This window comes from Pezoporus wallicus, unplaced genomic scaffold (assembly GCF_028554395.1).
Source record: "Pezoporus wallicus isolate ANWC-B61680 ecotype Strahan unplaced genomic scaffold, APGP_CSIRO_Pwel_v1 contig_161, whole genome shotgun sequence".
Classification (NCBI taxonomy): Eukaryota; Metazoa; Chordata; class Aves; order Psittaciformes; family Psittacidae; genus Pezoporus; species Pezoporus wallicus.
In genome coordinates, this window is record NW_026642654.1 from 9,640,780 (window position 1) to 9,659,206 (window position 18,427).

The 18,427-nt window shown below is 36.0% G+C and overlaps 1 protein-coding gene across 1 annotated transcript in view; it reads left to right on the plus strand.

The window, feature by feature from the left end:
* PXDN (peroxidasin) overlaps positions 1 to 18,427 on the plus strand; it is a 92,861-nt gene that overhangs the window by 21,886 nt on the left and 52,548 nt on the right. The window contains exons 2-3 of the mRNA XM_057431804.1: positions 13,109 to 13,180; positions 14,689 to 14,760. Coding sequence (XP_057287787.1) covers positions 13,109 to 13,180; positions 14,689 to 14,760 — 144 coding nt within the window. The remainder of the gene's footprint in view (positions 1 to 13,108; positions 13,181 to 14,688; positions 14,761 to 18,427) is intronic.

Below are 18,427 nucleotides of genomic sequence, written 5' to 3' on the forward strand. Positions count from 1 at the left end.
CAATGATTTGTGAGTATATTTTCCTGCCTGCCTTGCTATTTGAAGTTTTAGTACTTATTTGTTCATTTCTAAATCTTTAAGAACTGCTGAAAAAAAATAAATATTTCAGTACTTACTCCTCTGGAGTAAGAAAAGTGGTCAATGCTGCACCTCACTTATAGCTGCTTACTTCTAGTCAGCAGAGACTGACCCTGAAAGCACAGTGAGACTATCCAATTTTTAACAGCAAATATAGTTAACTACTAGAATGAATAGCAAGTCATAAGGTTGTGCTTGATTCATGGTCTTTTTGAATCACAGTTTTGTTTTTCTCAAAGGGATCATTCAGCTCTGACAGCAATAATTGCCTAAAGACAGGAACTTCTCTACTGTTATGTGGCTTGTCTTGTGTGGGAGGTCAGGGGATGATAATGTTTCTTTCTGGCTTTCAGTTCTTTCTTCTGAGAATATCAGTGTTTCATGGATATAGAGCTTAGATTTAGGCATCCCTGTGAGACAGAGAAGTGCAGAAACTATTTTGCAAAATGGTAGATGGTGAAGGGGGAAAGACTAATTTATTACTATAGCATAAAAGCAATATTTCTGTGGAGGGTTTCGCAACAGTAATTCACGCAACTATTAACTACAAAAGCAAATGAAACTCTTACTGCGTTTGTTTCAGTGGTTCATGGTATGCCATAAGCTACTCAGCTTCCCTGTTTGGTATCTTTGTTGGTTTTGTTTTTGTTTTTTTTTATTTTAATTGAAATGTACAGTTGAAATAATAAATACTGAAAAGGAAACTGAGAAGAGGTTGCATATCCACCTGTTGCTAATCCTCTAAAAATATTTTGATGTATCATTATCTCTTGGCAATACAGACTGTGCCAACCGTTAGTTAACTTTGGTTGATCCAAGACCTTAACTGTCATGTATCTGTGTTAGCACAGCACTCATGCACAGCTATCATGCCTGCCCTATTTTATTGGGTATGGCACAAATGCAGGACAAGAAGGCAACCCATTCCCAAGGATATTTCTGTCAGAAATAATCAGTAATTAATCATATGGCTGTACTATCAACAACCTTTTCATTATTTGGTTTTAGAAATAGATCCCCCTGAGAGGAATGAAGACAGGTTTTGCCTTGCCTTGTTACTATTTCAGACTGCAGAAATAGCATTACATCTCTCTGAATTCTACCCATACTGTTACAAGGGGAGGTTTCTTTTTTTTTGTGTTTTGGTTTTGTCATTGATGTTTTTTAGCTTTTCATTGTGTTTTTTTTTTGTTTGTTTATTTGTTTTTTTTTAAGATAGCATGGGAATTAGAAACAATTATGAAATTTCTGATTGCAAAATGCAGTATTTAGTGAATGGATTTTGGAAGGCTCTAAGGCTGGATGAGACAAAGAGTCATAATCATGCCAGAGTCAAATTTCCATGTATAAGTCTTGACAACTAAGCCTGCATGCTGAAAACTTTGAATGAGCAAATCCCACTTGAGTCCTATTAATGGTACTGCATAGCTGCTTGGAAAAATTGGCAACAAGGACAGCAGAGGGATCTACAGACTTAGTAAGACAATACTGTATTGCTTTCATTGAGTTCACATTTAAATGTTTTCCTTTCAACCCTAATGGCAAAATAATTGTTAGTTAAAACAAATGTTTAGCTCTTGGAGAAGGCTAAACTACAAGCTCTCCATTCATCAAAGCCGTACCTGATAAATATATTTTTAAAGACTTCTAAACTAGCAGTCTCTTTCAGTGAATCTTACGTATTTGTGCAAATCTGGTATCATTTTTATTAGATAACTGATAGGTCATCCAGAATGAATTCTTCATATTTTTATAAGCATGGTTTTATGATCAAGGTGGGTACTGCCAAATGTCCTGCATCCTGTTCTACAGATTTCAATATTTTTTTCTGATTCAATATTTCCTAAAATTTACTTTTTTTACTAAAATTATGGTATACTAAATATTATTGGCTATGATACCCATTCACTATGCAAGAATTATATTTTAGTTTCCCATCTAAAAAATGCCGTCACTTTATTTTATGTGCTGAGGCTAATGTACACATAATAAAACATTTCTCAATGTAAATTAGAGAAAATCACATATTGTATCTAATAATCTAGACTGGGGAAGAATTAATCCAAAACATGAATTACCAAGAAAAATGAGAACAATGTAATTTTGTTTCTAAACGAATCACTAGGGCTAAATCTTAAAACTAGGGGAAGAAAAGAAATCTTGGTTTCTCTGGTATTCTAGAAAATGTTATGCTGCTAGCAGTGAGGATTACTGTAAGTAGTGCTACAGCCGAAAGTGGGGTTTGGTTTTATTTTTTTAAAGTGGTGGCTTTCTCTTTGTTTGTTCAACAAAGTGACACGCTTTTTTACAGGGCAGTAGTTAAAGCAGCATTAAAGTGCTATTGACATCATCCAGTTACTGCACTGACTTGATTATATAACCTCTTTTGTGCAATTTTCATGCTCTGCTCTGTTTGAATGTTTTTACTATGCTGATGGCTGTTTTTCATTTCCTGCTGGGATGACCTTGAATGAAAAAAGAGTAAGAGTAAAGTAGACATAAGCAATGTAGTCTTGCTGGCATTTGCAGATCTTTTGTTCTGTGTTGAGAAGCATAGTAGTTTGGCATTTATGGCATAGATTATTTCTGCTGGTTAGTAATTAATCTTCAACAGAAAAAAAATAATGCTTTTCTCTTATATTGTTCTTTTGAATTTGGCAATGATGATTCCTACCTTATTAAAACATCTGAAGAGAGCTAAACAAGTGATAAATGCAGTTGTCATTCTTTAGCTTAGATTATTAATTTAAACTATTCAGTCTAATGGATCTACAAATTAATAATTACCTGTTAAATTGTTCCCTCTTTTTAAAGGAAAAGGAGATTAACTAGCTTGCATTTTTTTCCAGATTCAGTATATATCACACAGCTGAAGGAATTGTTATTTTTCTGGTTGGTCACTTCTTGTTGCCAATCAGCACTTCATTATGAGCCTTACTGGTGAATAAGATGAGTAAGAGTGCATTGTCTTTCACATATGTATCTTTTCTAGACTTTTTATTTCTCTCAGTATCAGAACGTTGTAAAAATGAGAAATCCATCCTTTGAAAGTAGTTTGCATTATTCCTGCTGATTCTTACTAAACCAAAGCCCCCTCCTTTAATGTCAAAGTAATAAAGATCATATTATCATACAGTTTACAATCACATACAGATGAAAAGTTAAGCTTTAAATAGTTTTCACTGAACCTTTTGAAAGTGTCTGTTGTTGAGGCAGGGGGTTGGGCACAGGGCTTGTTCTTTTATGATACACACTTCATATTTGAGAACCTTTAAGTTTTGAAGATACTTAAGAAAGTAGTATCCTTTCAGATATTTCCATTTGTTGCTGTGATGATTTTGCTTATCTGAGGAAATATCTCTGAATTTATGTCCTAAATCAATGCTGAAGTACTGGTTAACCCTTGCAGCAAGTTAATGAGATACTTCACTGTTAGTAAAAATCGAGATTTCATCTCATTGGTAAATACTTCAGTATTTTTCTTTTTGACGAAGATGTAATAGAAGCCAGTAATGTGTCAACATCATGTTTCAAACATCAATGTATTATACCACTATGCTGATTTCATGCACATTGCCTTTTTCTTGTCCATTGCTAAAAGATACACGAATATTTTTGATGTAAAGTATAAAATAAGATGCTTTCAATATTATAGGCTAATACAAATGAATATCTTATAAACTTGAGTTTAAATGTATCATTCTAGTTTACCAACAGCAAATATGATGCTTTGGCTTTACTCAGTCTTGATGGATACTGTATTTGAAGAAACTTGGAAGTCCTTTTTTTGGAATTAGTATTGTTTGTTTCACTTAGTCTTATTTTCATGTAGTGTTCCTTAGCATGTACATATTGATGTGATTTGTAATATAGAATCATAGAATAGCTAGGGTTGGAAAGGAACTTAAGATCATCTAGTTCCAATCCCCCTGCCGTGGGCAGGGACACCTTACGCTAAATCATATCACTCAAGGCCTCGTCCAACCTGGCCCTGATCACTGCCAGGGATGGAGCATTCACAACCTTCCTGGGCAACCCATTCCAGTGCCTCACCACCCTAACAGGAAAGAATTTCCTTCTTATGTCCAATCTAAACTTCCCCTGTTTAAGTTTTAAACCGTTACCCCTTGTCCTATCACTACAGTTCCTAATGAAGAGTCCCTCTCCAGCATCCCTATAGGCCCTGTTCAGATATTGGAAGGCTGCTATGAGGTCTCCACGCAGCCTTCTCATCTCCAGGCTGAACAGCTCCAACTTCCTCAGCCTGTCTTCATACGGGAGGTGCTCCAGTCCCCTGATCATCCTCGTGGCCCTTCTCTGGACTTGTTCCAACAGTTCCATGTCCTTTTTATGTTGAGGACACCAGAACTGCACACAGTACTCCAGGCGAGGTCTCACAAGAGCAGAGTAGAGGGGCAGGATCACCTCCTTCGACCTGCTGGTCACGCTCCTTTTTAATGCAGCCCAGGATATGGTTGGCTTTCTGGGCTGCAAGCGCACACTGAAGCTGGCTCATGTTCATTTTCTCATCAGCCAACACCCCCAAGTCCTTCTCCCCTGGGCTGCTCTGAATTTCTTCTCTGCCCAACCTGTAGCTGTGCCTGGGATTGCTCCGATCCAGGTGTAGGACCTTGCACTTGTCATGGTTAAACCTCATGAGGTTGGCATCAGCCCACCTCACAAGCGTGTCAAGGTCCCTCTGGATGGCATTCCTTCTCTCCAGCTCATCAACCGAACCACACAGCTCGGTGTCATCGGCAAACTTGCTGAGGGCGCACTCAATCTCGCTGTCCATATCAGCGTTGAAGATGTTGAACAAGACCGGTCCCAACACTGATCCCTGAGGGATGCCACTTGTTACTGGTCTCCAGCTGGACATTGAGCCATTGACCACAATTCTTTGTGTGCAACCATCCAGCCAGTTCTTTATCCACCGAGTGGTCCATCCATCAAATTGATGTCTCTCCAATTTAGAGACAAGGATGTCGTGTGGGACAGTGTTGAACGCTTTACACAAGTCCAGGTAGATGACATCAACTGCTCTACCCTTAGCATGCCTTCCAGGAGAATCTGCTCCAAGATTTTGCCAGGCACAGAAGTGAGGCTGACTGCTCTGTAGTTTCCTGTGTCATCCATTTTCCCCTTCTTGAAAATGGGGGTTATATTTCCTTTTTTCCAGTCATCGGGAACTTCACCTGACTGCCATGATTTCTCAAATATATCTGAGAGCAGTACTCTGGAAAATAGTCCTTCACAGCAAATTTAAAAAGTGTAACTTTGATGTTTAGATTGTTCTGTTGATTGCATCTAACATTGTTAACAAAGCAACAGAATATTTTCACTTTTGGACAAGAAGAACTTTGAATAAATGCTGGGAGATTGCCAAATGCTTAAAGGGGCCTTCTAAAGTTTGGAAACATAGGTGATGTGGAACACCAGGTCTACACCAGAAGTGTTAAGAAAGACACTCTTGTCACAGTATTACTTGGGGTCAATAGATGCAATGAACGCTTGGTTAGACTAGCCAGTCTCAAGTGTGAAAACAGTAACAAATAAAGGAATTACTTAAGATTTAAAGTAAGAGGGAAACAGGAATGATAGCCTATTTTTGCACTGATCTTTAGCAAACTCAGGCAGGCTATAAACAGAAGATGAAATTACACATCACACCTAAAATTTCCATTTGCACATAGAGATCTCTTCTCAAGAATTTTTTTGATAATAGAACAAAAGTTGTTCAAAGCAACCGAAATTTTCTCCCTTACTTTAAGAATTTGCACATATTATTTGGGAAGTATGTTTGTGATTCTAGCTGATAGAACTGGAAACTATTTCCTCATGTTACATTTTGCAAATCCTATTGTTACACCCCAGCAAATGAGCCTTCAGTTTTATTTTTGATTTCATTTCCATCCAGTTGCCAGGGAGATGGCAGATGGGTAACCAAAATTCTGTTTTCAGCTGTCTTTGCTATTAGGAATATTTTATTTAAAGTTAATATTCTGAAAGCTTTTATATTCAGATTTATGTGCACTAGAATAAATTCATAGAACACTGTGCATAATGAAAATCTTGCCTAACCTTTAAAAATGATAAGAATACTTGTAGTTGTGGTACTAGATTTGAAATCTCTGTAACTGCAGCATTTCTGTCAGATAGTGTGTCACATAAAATTCTTCACTAATGTCCTGATGGTATGCTTTGCTATGTATATTATGTCACAAGATGAATGTTTTAAATTAAATCATCACATTATACAGTGTTTCTATATCCATGTTAGAATTGGCTAATTTTATGTGTATATGTAGAGAAACATGGCTATGAATGAAGCAGTAGCATAATGTTTTTTTTTTCTTTTTTTATTAGATTTTGATATAATGTTTTTGTGTCATGATCATTTTTTCTGACATAAATTAAAATTGAAAAAATAGAAAGCCATTTGCTATATACTCTTTCTATAGCAATGAAGGGATCTCAAGGAAATCACCCAAACCATAGTAAGTGGCAGGGTACCTTGTCAGCAGGTAGGTGAGAAGGACACGCCTGGGGTGGAACAAGCAGAGGAGAAGTCCTGATGTCCTCCTTCCTGCTGCTGCTCCAACAATTCTTCAAAAAGAATTTGCCCATTTGCCCTGGTTAGGACAACACTTTTTGTGTTAGCTGCTGATTAGTCAATGCTTATTTCTTGGCAGCAAATAGCTTATCATCAATGGCGTGATGATTTGGGTGACTTGTTTTGGTGTTGAGTAACCACAACTTGATCCATAGGCTGACACTTTGTGCACGTCAGGAGCACACAAATAGGCAGCCATACTCTAAATCAGTTTGATTTAGAATAGTTCATGATTTTCTTTGTTTGATCCAGCTACAGTATCTTTAAAAGTCAAAGATATGCAAGAAGGAATCTAAATTAAGATTATGAAAGTGCACCAAGTCTAATCTTTTATAAAAGTGATGAAATATGAAACCTTAGCTTTCCTCCATATGTTCTTTTTGCAATTAGAAAACAAAGGAATAAAGGAAAATTGCTCTTTATGTATTTTTTTTAATTCATTTCAGTGCATGGTTTGTTTTGAGTAAGTAACTTGTCTAAAAGGGATTCCTATATTTCAAATAGGGCTATAGGACTTTTTTAATTGACTTTTCTTGTAAGTAGCTGTCATGGTTTAAACCCAGTCAGGTAATTCGTTCACTCACCCCCCCCTTCTTTCCCTCCCCCTACTCCTGGAGGGACGGAGAGGAGAATCGAAAAGAATGCAACTCCCACGGGTTGAGATAAGAACAGTTTAGTAACTAAGGTATAACACAAATCACTACTGCTACCACCAATGATAATAATGATAAAGGAAATAACAAGGGAAGAGAATACAACACCTCAGCACCAACCGACCGATCACTCGTCCCCCAAGCCTGACCAAGCTCCGACCGATACCTCCTCCAGCCCTGCAGACTCCCAGCCCTTCCGGCTCACTCCCAGTTACATCCAGGGCATGACGTGCTGTGGTATGGAATACCTCTTTGGTCAGTTTGGGTCAGGTGTCCTGTCTCTGCTTCCTCCTGGCTTCCCCTCCCCCCTGGCAGAGCATGAGGCTCACAAAGTCCTTGGCCAAACCAAAACATCCTTGTTATCAGCTCTGTTCCCGAGCTGAAAGTCAAAACACTGCACTACACTAGCTACCAAGAAGGAGAAAAAATGACTGCTACTGCTGAACCCAGGACAGTAGCTTGATGTTTAAGGTTGGTGAATTTGAAAGCTGTATTGTTTGCTGTGTATCCTGTGTGATTTTCATATTCCAAATATTTATTACTACCTTTTAGCTTGTATTTGTTTTATAAACTATTATTTTGTAAACTTGCAGTGAATTTGTACCCCAAATGTGGCTGCGCCCATCAGGATGTGTTAACAGAACCCACAGTTTTCATTACTGCACACTGTCAGTGCAAGCTTTAAACACAGGGCATTCTGGAGTGCCCGGAGCTGCCCTGGAAGGATTAGATTGTATGGGACAATAGAGGATGTGTAAATATTTTATATTATTTACATATTTAGAAGTTTTCACTGTGTTTAGCTAGCTAGTTGTTTAATACAGTTTACTGTTGTTAAGAATAGGTAGTCTTAAGGGGGGGAAACAAATGGACGCAGTTAGCTCAAATAACTAATTTACTAAGAACAAGATCCGTTTTCATCCAGACAAAAAGTGTCCAGCGCAGTTCTTGTTTGCTTTGTCTCAGAAAAGGAAACATACAAGTATTGTTTTTTATTTATATGCCATCCATCTAGATTGTAAAGATTTTCATAAAGTCTTGTTCACATAATGGTGCATAGAAAGCCTGCTAAGCAACTGTGTATATGCACCCCTGTCGCTGTGTCCTGCTTGGCACAGTTCCTGACCCACAGCTGAACACAGTGCTGTGGGACCTCGATTGTTCCCAGGCACTGGAATGCAACTGTCAGGCGCATCCGATCGCTAAATTTTCAGCATGCTCCCTGGCACGTTCTTGGCCCACGCAGCCTTGCGCTCTGCTGAACATTTCCTGGTCACACTCCATGAATTAGCATGGAGCAGATGACTGACGTGGGGCCAGAAAAGCAATCCTGACTGTATTCGGTTTACTTGGCATCGTTGACATGTTGCTCTGTGTTACTCATGGGAGATGTAATGCTTCAAAGTGATGGGCTTAGCTTCTGTTGAAGTCTGGCTATTTTTGCAATATAAACTGTTAAGCTGTGGAGGGTGGTAAGAAGGAGGAAAGTGGTAACCATTTAGGGTGTTTTTGTTTGTGAACTGACAGACAAGTTTTAGGGCTTTATGTAGAAGGGAACATTAATTTTTGTTGTTATGAGTCTTCATGTGGCTATGCTTGAGAATGGGAGCTGAGATAGCAGTGTTAGAAAATGTTTTGGGACATTAGGCAGATTTTCCCCAAAGAAAGATGCTTACGGGACCACAAGCTGAAAGAATTCAATACAAGAAAGCATTAGTAGCATACTCTTCCCTAAAAGTATTCTTATATTGTCTAGGTATAATTTTAAGGAGTAAATACGTTCACTCTGAAATAAATAATAAAGGAGACAATCTGAGTGTGGAGGTAGGTGTACTAGTTTTTTATTTGAAAAGCTGAATGCATAACATTTGAATCATTACACAAAAGTCGTTAGAGTACCCAGAAATCCCATGCCATCATCATAGGTGTTTGCATAATTTTTATTGGTTGCTTCATTTATTGTTTAGAGATTAGGGAGGGTAAAAATGACAGCCAGCAACTGGGTGGACTCCCTTGGTCTGCCATTTTAACCTTTTGGTACCACTCGGCTGGTCAGTGGAAGTCAGTCTTGCTGAGCCCTGAAGCACAGCTTACAGCTAGGGTGCATTCAGTTTGTAAGAGCAGAATGGGGAACAAAAAGGTGAGAGAGAAATGGTTGGACACGGAACAGTTGTTTGTTTTTCTTTTTTTTGAGTAAAAAGTCATGTGGTGGCATGGTTGAGCAAGAGCTAGTCTGGAAAAAAAGGCACAATAAACCTCAGCATGCTGATTAACCACACATTATTTCAGCAATACAAATGTCTGAAGATTGCGGTCATAATAGCCTGCTTGAGCTACCCTTACTCATTTTTCAGTCTAACACAGTCCTCATTCCTGCCATTCACTCTCTGAGGAGATGGTTCCCAGTTCTCTGTTTGCTGTTATGCTTTTGCTTTGAGCTCTTCTATCCCCTTGAAATGTAGTCAGTTCTGGTAAGATGAACACATGGACTCTACCATGGGAGGATGACATTTGAAGCCTGAGAAATGGTGCTTCTGTTTAGTATGGAACATACTTCTTTTTTTTTCCTCCATACAATTGTATGGCAGTGGTAACTGATGGTTTTAATTTTTTGTTTGGTTTCATTTTGGTCACTTACTGAAACCTGTGTCTGATTCTTCCCTGACTCATTGCTCTTCAGTTAATTCCACTTCTCAGGGATTTAGAACTTCAGGCTTTTCTCTGATCTCAAATCACTTCCGGAATAGTTACATCTACTCCAAAATTTCCAACACTTGCTAACTTCATCAGGTTATTTTTTCTTCTATTAACTTTGTCTTAAAATATTTAATGCCTTTTGGCAGATTTTTGCCCAATTCTACCTGATACAACCTTTCAGTTCAGTAAGTAGTCTTCGCTTATCCTCTTTTCCCCTATCATTTTGTTTGCGGACATGGTTTACGGAGTTTTGCTATAAACAATATTTCTCCAGTTTATGTAAATTACTTGTGTCAAAACCCTCAAATTAATATATGCAGTATATTTCTGTGGCATACTATCCTGTTATAAAAGGAAAGTAAGACAGTTTGACAGAATTTCTTCTTCAGACAGTTGTTATGACCTAACATCTTTCATCTTCTGTGTACAAGAAATATCTCATGAAGTATAATTCTGTTAGTTTAGAGAACAAGAAAGTTGTGTTCTTTATTTTGAGCAGCATTTGTGATCTGTTTCACTTTTTATTTTGGGGAATTTTGTGTTGAAAAATTAATGAAAAAACTTCAAGTTAACACTTAGAAGTTTTCCTTCCTTTGAAGAAAGAGCTCCCCTTTAAAGGAATGTACCAAAATCATATCCTACGTTTTAGTAAGATAAACGTTCTTTCTCCAAGTTTAATTTAATTGCAGTACTGGCTTTAAACAAAACATAGGCTTAATCTTCATAAAAAGATTATTGTTGACATAGCTTTCTATGGCACATTTTACTTACAGATATAAAATGCACTGGGCTCTAGAGAAAATTTGAGTGCTATGTTTTATTATGGCTCTTTTTTTAGTACTTTTATGCAGAATAAAAATGAATGGATAGAGTGTCAAACATGATATATATTATTTAGTCGTGACAACTTCATATGGGAAAGACAATAGTGAAAGAGTTGGTATAAGCTATCACTATATGCAGTGATAGTAAAATAAGTTATTTTGATTGGTGTTGCTAATCCCTGGTTATCCTAGTAGGTTACTGCAAAATGGATTTGACACATCAAAAGGGTGCTCATTTTGATGCTGCCTCAGAGGCCTGGCTCCTCCATTGCATTCATCCAAATTATGTACTTATTTGTCAGCTTCAGTTTGCTGTAAGGAATAGGCATGCTTTTCATATGGGCAAATGTACAGTCTTTCATATCTAAAAAGACATTCTGCATTCTCTCTATACCTAGTTTGGGTAAAGATTTATTATTAATCGTGAAACTTTAAAAACAAACAACCAACAAGCAGAAAAACAACAAAACCCAAACAATTTGAGAAGTCCCATGCTGTTTAGGAGCTAATTAGTGCTAGTTGTAATGGTATTTTGAGGCTTTTAAAAAATACTCTGGTTTGCAGTTTTGGTTATTTTAATTAAAAAAAAAAATGCTTTCTTGAAACACAATAAGCTTCCAGTAAACACAAAAAGCTCCCAATAAAATGGAATGTCATGTCCAGTGATGCTTACAGAAGGATCTGCTGTACAGCTCTGTCTCAGTGCAGGCTGAGACATCCAGTGCTTGTTTAGAAAATCTTATCACCTGAGATTCAGTATCTTATAGGCAGCATCTCTTTCTCACCAGGGACATGTGTGTTTCCTGTGTTATGAGTATTTCTTGTGTGTGATGAGCAAAACATAACACTGTTTAGCTATAATTAAGGAAGGTGCTTTTGTAAATAACAAATTCAAGCTATGACAAGTTGTTCTAAATCTGGAAATACTAGGTTCAGGTGGTAGTTGAGTTAGGGGGCTGTCCTGCATGCCTAGAGGCAGTTTAGCTGCACATTTAAATAAGGGATAGCAATTTTATTCACGTTACTGATCAAATATTTTGGTGGAGTGTAATGCAAGCACATCATGTCTAATCCTTTCCTTACAATGTACAATAGGCCACACCCTAAACCACTTATGTAGAGAAGTCTTTCTGAGGCCATTATTCCTGAGCTGGATAAGCCCTGGTGGGCTGATTCAAGAGGAATGATGCTTAAGTGTGCTTTTTGAAAAATACTTCAGGCAACTATACCCCCCATTATATACAGCCTTGGTCAGTGGGGTTATATGGGATTAGTATGCAGCTGACTTTTTGTCTGCTTTTCTGTATTTCATTTGGTTAAGTACCAAATTCCAGAGAGACTTATTAGCTATTAAAATGCAGTGTATATTTATGTTTTAATTAAAACAGGTTTTGGTGTAAAGATTGAAATTATGACATGTTTATGTCCCACTTTTTGAAAGCAGTTGGTAAGTGTGTGTTCTAGGAAGAACAGTGCACTGTGTGATCACAGTCTTTCAGACTGTAGTTACTTTCTGCTTGCTTCACTTTTGTTTGCTTTCCAGAGACTAAGGTCCCTGCTCTCAGTGCACCACCTCACTTGATAAATCAGTTTCCTTCTTCTTGGAGAAGTTGTCATTAAGCTGTAGATCTAACAGGAAACTGATGATGGTAAAACAGGATAAAAATCCTAAGAGAAAGTAAAATTAAATAGGAAAATAAATAGCTGTGGGCAGCTGGATTTACAGGTTTTAAAAGTAGGACAACATAAAGCACTTAAGCCTCAAACCAAAAGAGTGGAGTAACTTGAAAGTCTTGAAAGCTGCTGTCTCTTTTTTTTTCTTTTTCCTGAGCTTTTTCACTGATCCAATTTTTTCTGTATCTGTTTATTTAAGAACATTTTTATTTACTGTATTATTTACAATCAGCTTGTAAAACATGGAGAAAATTCAATTTAGTGAAATACAATTCAACATCCCATTGCAAGTTGCGTCACTACGGAAGAGAGCATCCTTCATGACCACATGTTCAACTTAGATACAACCTACAACATTGACTGCTGAGGTTGGATTTGGTCAATCATCTGCTTAAACTTCTTAAACAGTGTTTGAATTGGTTTTGCCCCCTCTTTTGATCAAAATCTGTGGCTTAAGCATGGAACCTTATCGTCACAAAATACTTGTGCTTAGTTCAGTTTTTTGTATGAAAGAATTCACAGATGTTTTAATAACATGATTCTTATTTCTTTATTCATTATTTTTACAGAGACCTAAGATTTAATAGGATTAAAGAAATCCAGCCTGGAGAGTTTAGGCGGCTTAAAAACCTGAACACACTGTAAGTTCTTTTTCAACCCTAAGGCTATTCTCCCCTTTTGATTTAATATGATTATTTTGATAATGTGCCAAATTTGCTCACTTATCACAGGTAAGTAGTTTTACAAATTTCATCTGTATTACTTACAGAGGTGACAGAAGTAGGGTTTAGGGCCAAAGTATTTGAAAGCAAAACCAGGTATATGTATATTAAAATAAAAAAGGAAATTATTTACATCCTAATATTTTATTAACATGCTTTAATTGGAGGTATGAAAAATATGACAAAGCTGTTCAGAGGCTCAGATGTGCAAATGCGTTGCGGTTACAATATATTTGACAAACTCAAATGTTTTGAACTTTCGTATTCTTATGTGTTCATCAGAACTGGCAGAAGTTGTAAGGTTTTGTTCCTGCTCAGCTGCCTTTTATCAAGGTCTTTGTTATCATTTATGAAGGAAAGACCATGTTTTCTGACAGACTGTTTGCAAACTGTATTATAGTTTTAACTTGGTATCTCTTTTCTCATTCCTTCAAACTTCACTTTTAAAACAAATGCATGCATGCTTCTTTTCTCTAATATACAAACAGGTATGAAAAGGAATTAGCACTTTGCAAATTTGACTTTCCTAGAACACAAGTAGTGTGTGAACTGAAATACAGTAGGGATATCAGTGAGTTTTGGATCACCATTATCTATTTATCCTGCAAGCACATAACAGTAAATGTATTGAGACTTCTTGTACTCTTACACACTCTTATACTGTGTGTATATTCACACAGAAGAAATGGTAGGACTTTCCTTCCAAAGTATGTTGTCCAAATCTGTGCTACTGAGACATTTTTACTAGCTTTCCCTACTTCGGTCACCTTTGATCATACCTCTGTTTGTAATTGATATTCAGTTTTGAATTATTCTGTTAGCTATCCAACCTCAAGTTTTAGCTGTCCAAATCACTCAGGTGAGATCCACAAGCCCCAATAAAGACAAGTTTCATTAAGTTTGGATCCCCTTTTCTTTGTAAAACCAGTGCATGACAAATGAGTACAAGTCTGTGCATATAGATAGTTGTGTTCCTATGTGATATAAAGGGCCCAGCACGCAGAATATTGCTAAGAAACATCTAAGAAAAGTTACTTTAATATAAATCTTTGTTAATATCATTTTTATCAATTTCAAAACAATTTATAAACTTGAGACCAAGATTTTTTTTCCCTTTCATCTTCATTTCTGTTACCTACAAAAAGCCACATTATTTCAGCTTTTAGATTTTTTTCTTTTTTTATTGTCTGATTTTTTTCAGCATTGTCTCCTGCAAGGTAGTGAGTGAGCAGCTGTGAAAGCATATCACCTTTTTCCTTCTAACAGTTACTGTTAGGGAGGAAAGCATTTTGTTTTGGATATTTTTAGGTTTTCTTTTTACTATTACCATACTTTTATTACTCTTAATTTTATTACTATTAATACTATTACATTTTTCCCCCCTACTGTTTCTATATGTTAAAATAAATGTCTATTTCTTTCTATAGACTTCTGAACAACAATCAAATAAAAAGAATACCTAGTGGGGCATTTGAAGACCTTGAAAATCTGAAATATCTGTAAGTTAAATCAATGTCGCTTTTTGCATCAATGTGGAAAGTGTTTTAATCTGAGATTGTACTTTAATCTTACTCACTGTACCAGGAGATAAACCACTTTGAAAATCTGTGAAACTAATTTATGGTGTAGGGGCAACTGCGAATCTTTGTTCCTATAAGTGGGTGCTTTCAGATTTCTAATATAAGACTGCGATATCTGTAGGCAGTAGATTTACTAGTTGCTGTTTACTAGGACTTACTACTTGCTCTTTACTGTATACAACTTAGAGAATTTAAAAAGGAAGGTGCTGAAGGTTTAGGAAGTCACCTGTTTAAGGGTTCACTGAAACCTTCATACAGGTACTTAAGTTTGTGTTTTGAAAAGTGGTTTAATAGCAGCTAGTCCTAGATTTGTGTCTGCAGAAGCATGTAGATTATGTATTTAACTACTCCTAAATTGTCCACTGAATGCCGTGTAAGTTTGCAAGATAAAAAATAAGTCAAACACAGAAAATTACCTTTGTGATTTGCCATAAGTTCTATGTCTTCAGGTACCCTGTTGTCCCGGGTTCAGCCTCTATATTTTAAGATTAACTCCTCCCATTTTTAGCAAACGTATTGAGTGTATTATGTAACTAAATAAACAAAAGGCATTAAAAATTTATCTGTATAAAAGACTAAATCTAAATAGTAAGTTGTCATAGGGTCTTAGCTGCAGTCTCTGGAGTGCACCTTATATAGTGTCATGTAGAAAAGTTTCACTCTGTTCTCTTGGAGTATTGATCCGTGCTTGAATGCTGTACGGATAAAAAAGGGTCGCTTTGAGATTTAATTGTTTCGGAAGCAATTCAGAAGCTGAATTTTCCACTTACTTTTCAAGAATGCAGCCCGATTCATTGTAAGGAAGTAGGAGGAGGAAAATAAAAATCACATAAATCTGTGCAGACACATCACCTCCTTTCCCATGCTGTTTGATTACATTGCGTGGTCTCATTTTTTATGTGCACTGTTTTTCAGTAAAAACATTTTTTAATCTATATACAATAGAATGAAAAAGAATATTGATCAGACTATCTGCAATGAATTATTAAAGTCCATAATGCTTGTATTTGTTACAAGATGTGTTTCGATGGTGGACCTGGTACCAGAGTACGTGAGATCTACTAATTCAGGATGGCTAAGCTTCTTTGCATAGTCATCGTCTATGCAAAAATGCCACTTGTTTCTTGTTAGCTCTTTGTTTTCATGTGCTTGCCTTTTCCTAGCTGTAGTAAACCTGAGATAAAATTCAGCTATACAATCAAAAAAAGAGTGAAAAGAGATAACTGAACTATGATTTATTTTCATGTACATACAGTAGTATCTATATTGTGAAGAAGATCTTTCGCTTTTCCTCTTGTTCCCTGAGAAAATTTGGTATACAGTTCAATGTGTTAGTGTATCTAACTGCAGAGAGGTCTTTAAAGCCATCCCGTTTTGTTAAAATAAGCTTTAAGATCTTGCTATTTCAGTGACTGTGAGATAAATGTTTAGGTTTAAACTGTACAGCTTAAAGGAATAAAAATGCTGATACACGGCAGATAATCAATACAGAAGGCTTAAATGTACCAAATAAATTCAGTTCAGTTTGAAGATTTCCGCTGAGCAAGTATATGCTAACTGTATTCTATGGAACAAAGGGAACAAAACAGACCATTTTTTTTGTCCCTGACAGGATCAACAGATGTAGAAGTTAGGGGGGAGAGACTACACAAAAGCTAGAAATATTGTTCAGAATTTAGTATTATAAAGCCAGATTATTTGGAATAATTGAGGTTTTGTATAGCCTGATCCTGTATGGATATCTGTGGATGCCTAATTTGTATTGTTGCGCTTTAGAAAATGAGATAATTGGTCCATAACTTTGTGTTCTTCCAAGAACTCAAGTGATAGGTTCTGAAAATATATAATTCACCAAGTAATATTAGAAAACCTGTAATTGCTCAGTGGCTTTGATTTAGGAAAAGATAAGTATATATAAGTATAAAATGTATAGTGATTAGTAAATATTAATGCATATATATAATACCTGTAATATTTATATATCAAATATTTTACATATGTAAGACAGATAAAATATATATAACTATATGTTATATAATTTTATATAAAATATTTAAGTATAAATCATAATACAGTATATTTATTTTAAAAAAAAGCTAGTGTCTGAGAGAGATGTCAAGGCCCTTTCCTGTATCTCTGTTGAAGACCAGGTTTTTGTGCTTCCAAACAAAATTTTTCCCAGTAAGTGTCAAAGAAGCCCTAGAATTTTCAAATGTTTATTTGTACTATTTGTCTCTTGAAATTGAGCTGAGAATTTTTTGAGATGTATATGCTTCCAGAATTGTCTGTCTGAAGAACAGAGTAATGATATTTTCTCTTTTTTCTGTTCATTACAAATATTAAACATTGTATAAGTTGGTCTTTATATTATAAAAAATGTGCATGTATGATTTTTGAAGCTCATTTTTAAAGGAAAATTTGTTACCATGTTCTTTATGTAATTTGTCTTTGAATTCATACACTAAAAGTTGTAAAAAAAGAAATGTAATTATTCTTGTTTTGCTATGAAACTGAAGAATACTTTTTTTTCTGCCTTTCTGCCTATTTCATATACCTTAATGGTGGCAATATAGTTCCTTAGTAAGGATCAAAAAGGTTTTAGCAATTTGGACCCCATCTGTAATATAGTTTCCTTCTGAACTTCAGTGATTCTGTATGATTTCTGGGGTCTTATGTTCCCCCTTTTGCAAAATATCCTGTAAGCACTCCTTCTAAATTAAACTTTGAAAGTTGTCTTCATATGAGCAAAATAATTGGTAACATGTTTGTAATTTGTTGCTCGTGATACAAGATGTGTATGTGTACATGATGTGTATGGTACACAGAAAATATTTGACTTCCTGTGAGTTATTAATTTTACTGACTTAGAGGTGGCAGTACAGAGTGATAAGAAAGAAAATTATCTCAACCTTACAATACATATTCTGGCAGATTTGTGAAAACTTGGTAGGATGATTGTTCCTGATCTTGAAAGTCAACAGTTTTTTTCTCGAAAAGAGACGATAATTGGGAATTATCATACTACTGTTTTAACATGTAGGATAATAGATTTGGAATCAGCAGTGGAAAAAAAAAGGTTTAAGTAAAAAAAAAAAAAAAAATCAGGGAGGAGATGCAAAAATATACAAAATGAAGATTAGTGATTAAAAAAGGTTTTCCAGATAAATAGAGGGTACTTAGTATTTACAGAGCAGTAAACTGGAAGCTAGTGTGAAGACAGAGGAGGAAATAAATACAGAGAATGAAAATAACTTTGGCAACAATATTGATACATGTTCACTTAGTAAGAAATGGAGAGTTGAGGAATCAGACATGACAACATTGCGATAATAAGATAAATGGAAATTAAGACTGAATGAAGTGTATCGGTTCTGGAAGTGCTAAAAGAGAGCATGCAAGTTTTATTTTGTCTCTGATGAATGAAGTAAAACAGGTTATAGGTTTGCAAAAGTACACAGCTGCTGATCTCAAAATGGGATTAGGTTACATTTCCTTCTGTGCATTCTGCTGCTGTTGCTGTCATGGTCATCTTACTTTGTTCTTTGAACATCTCCAGTGATTCCAAATCTCATTTCTTCACAATTCA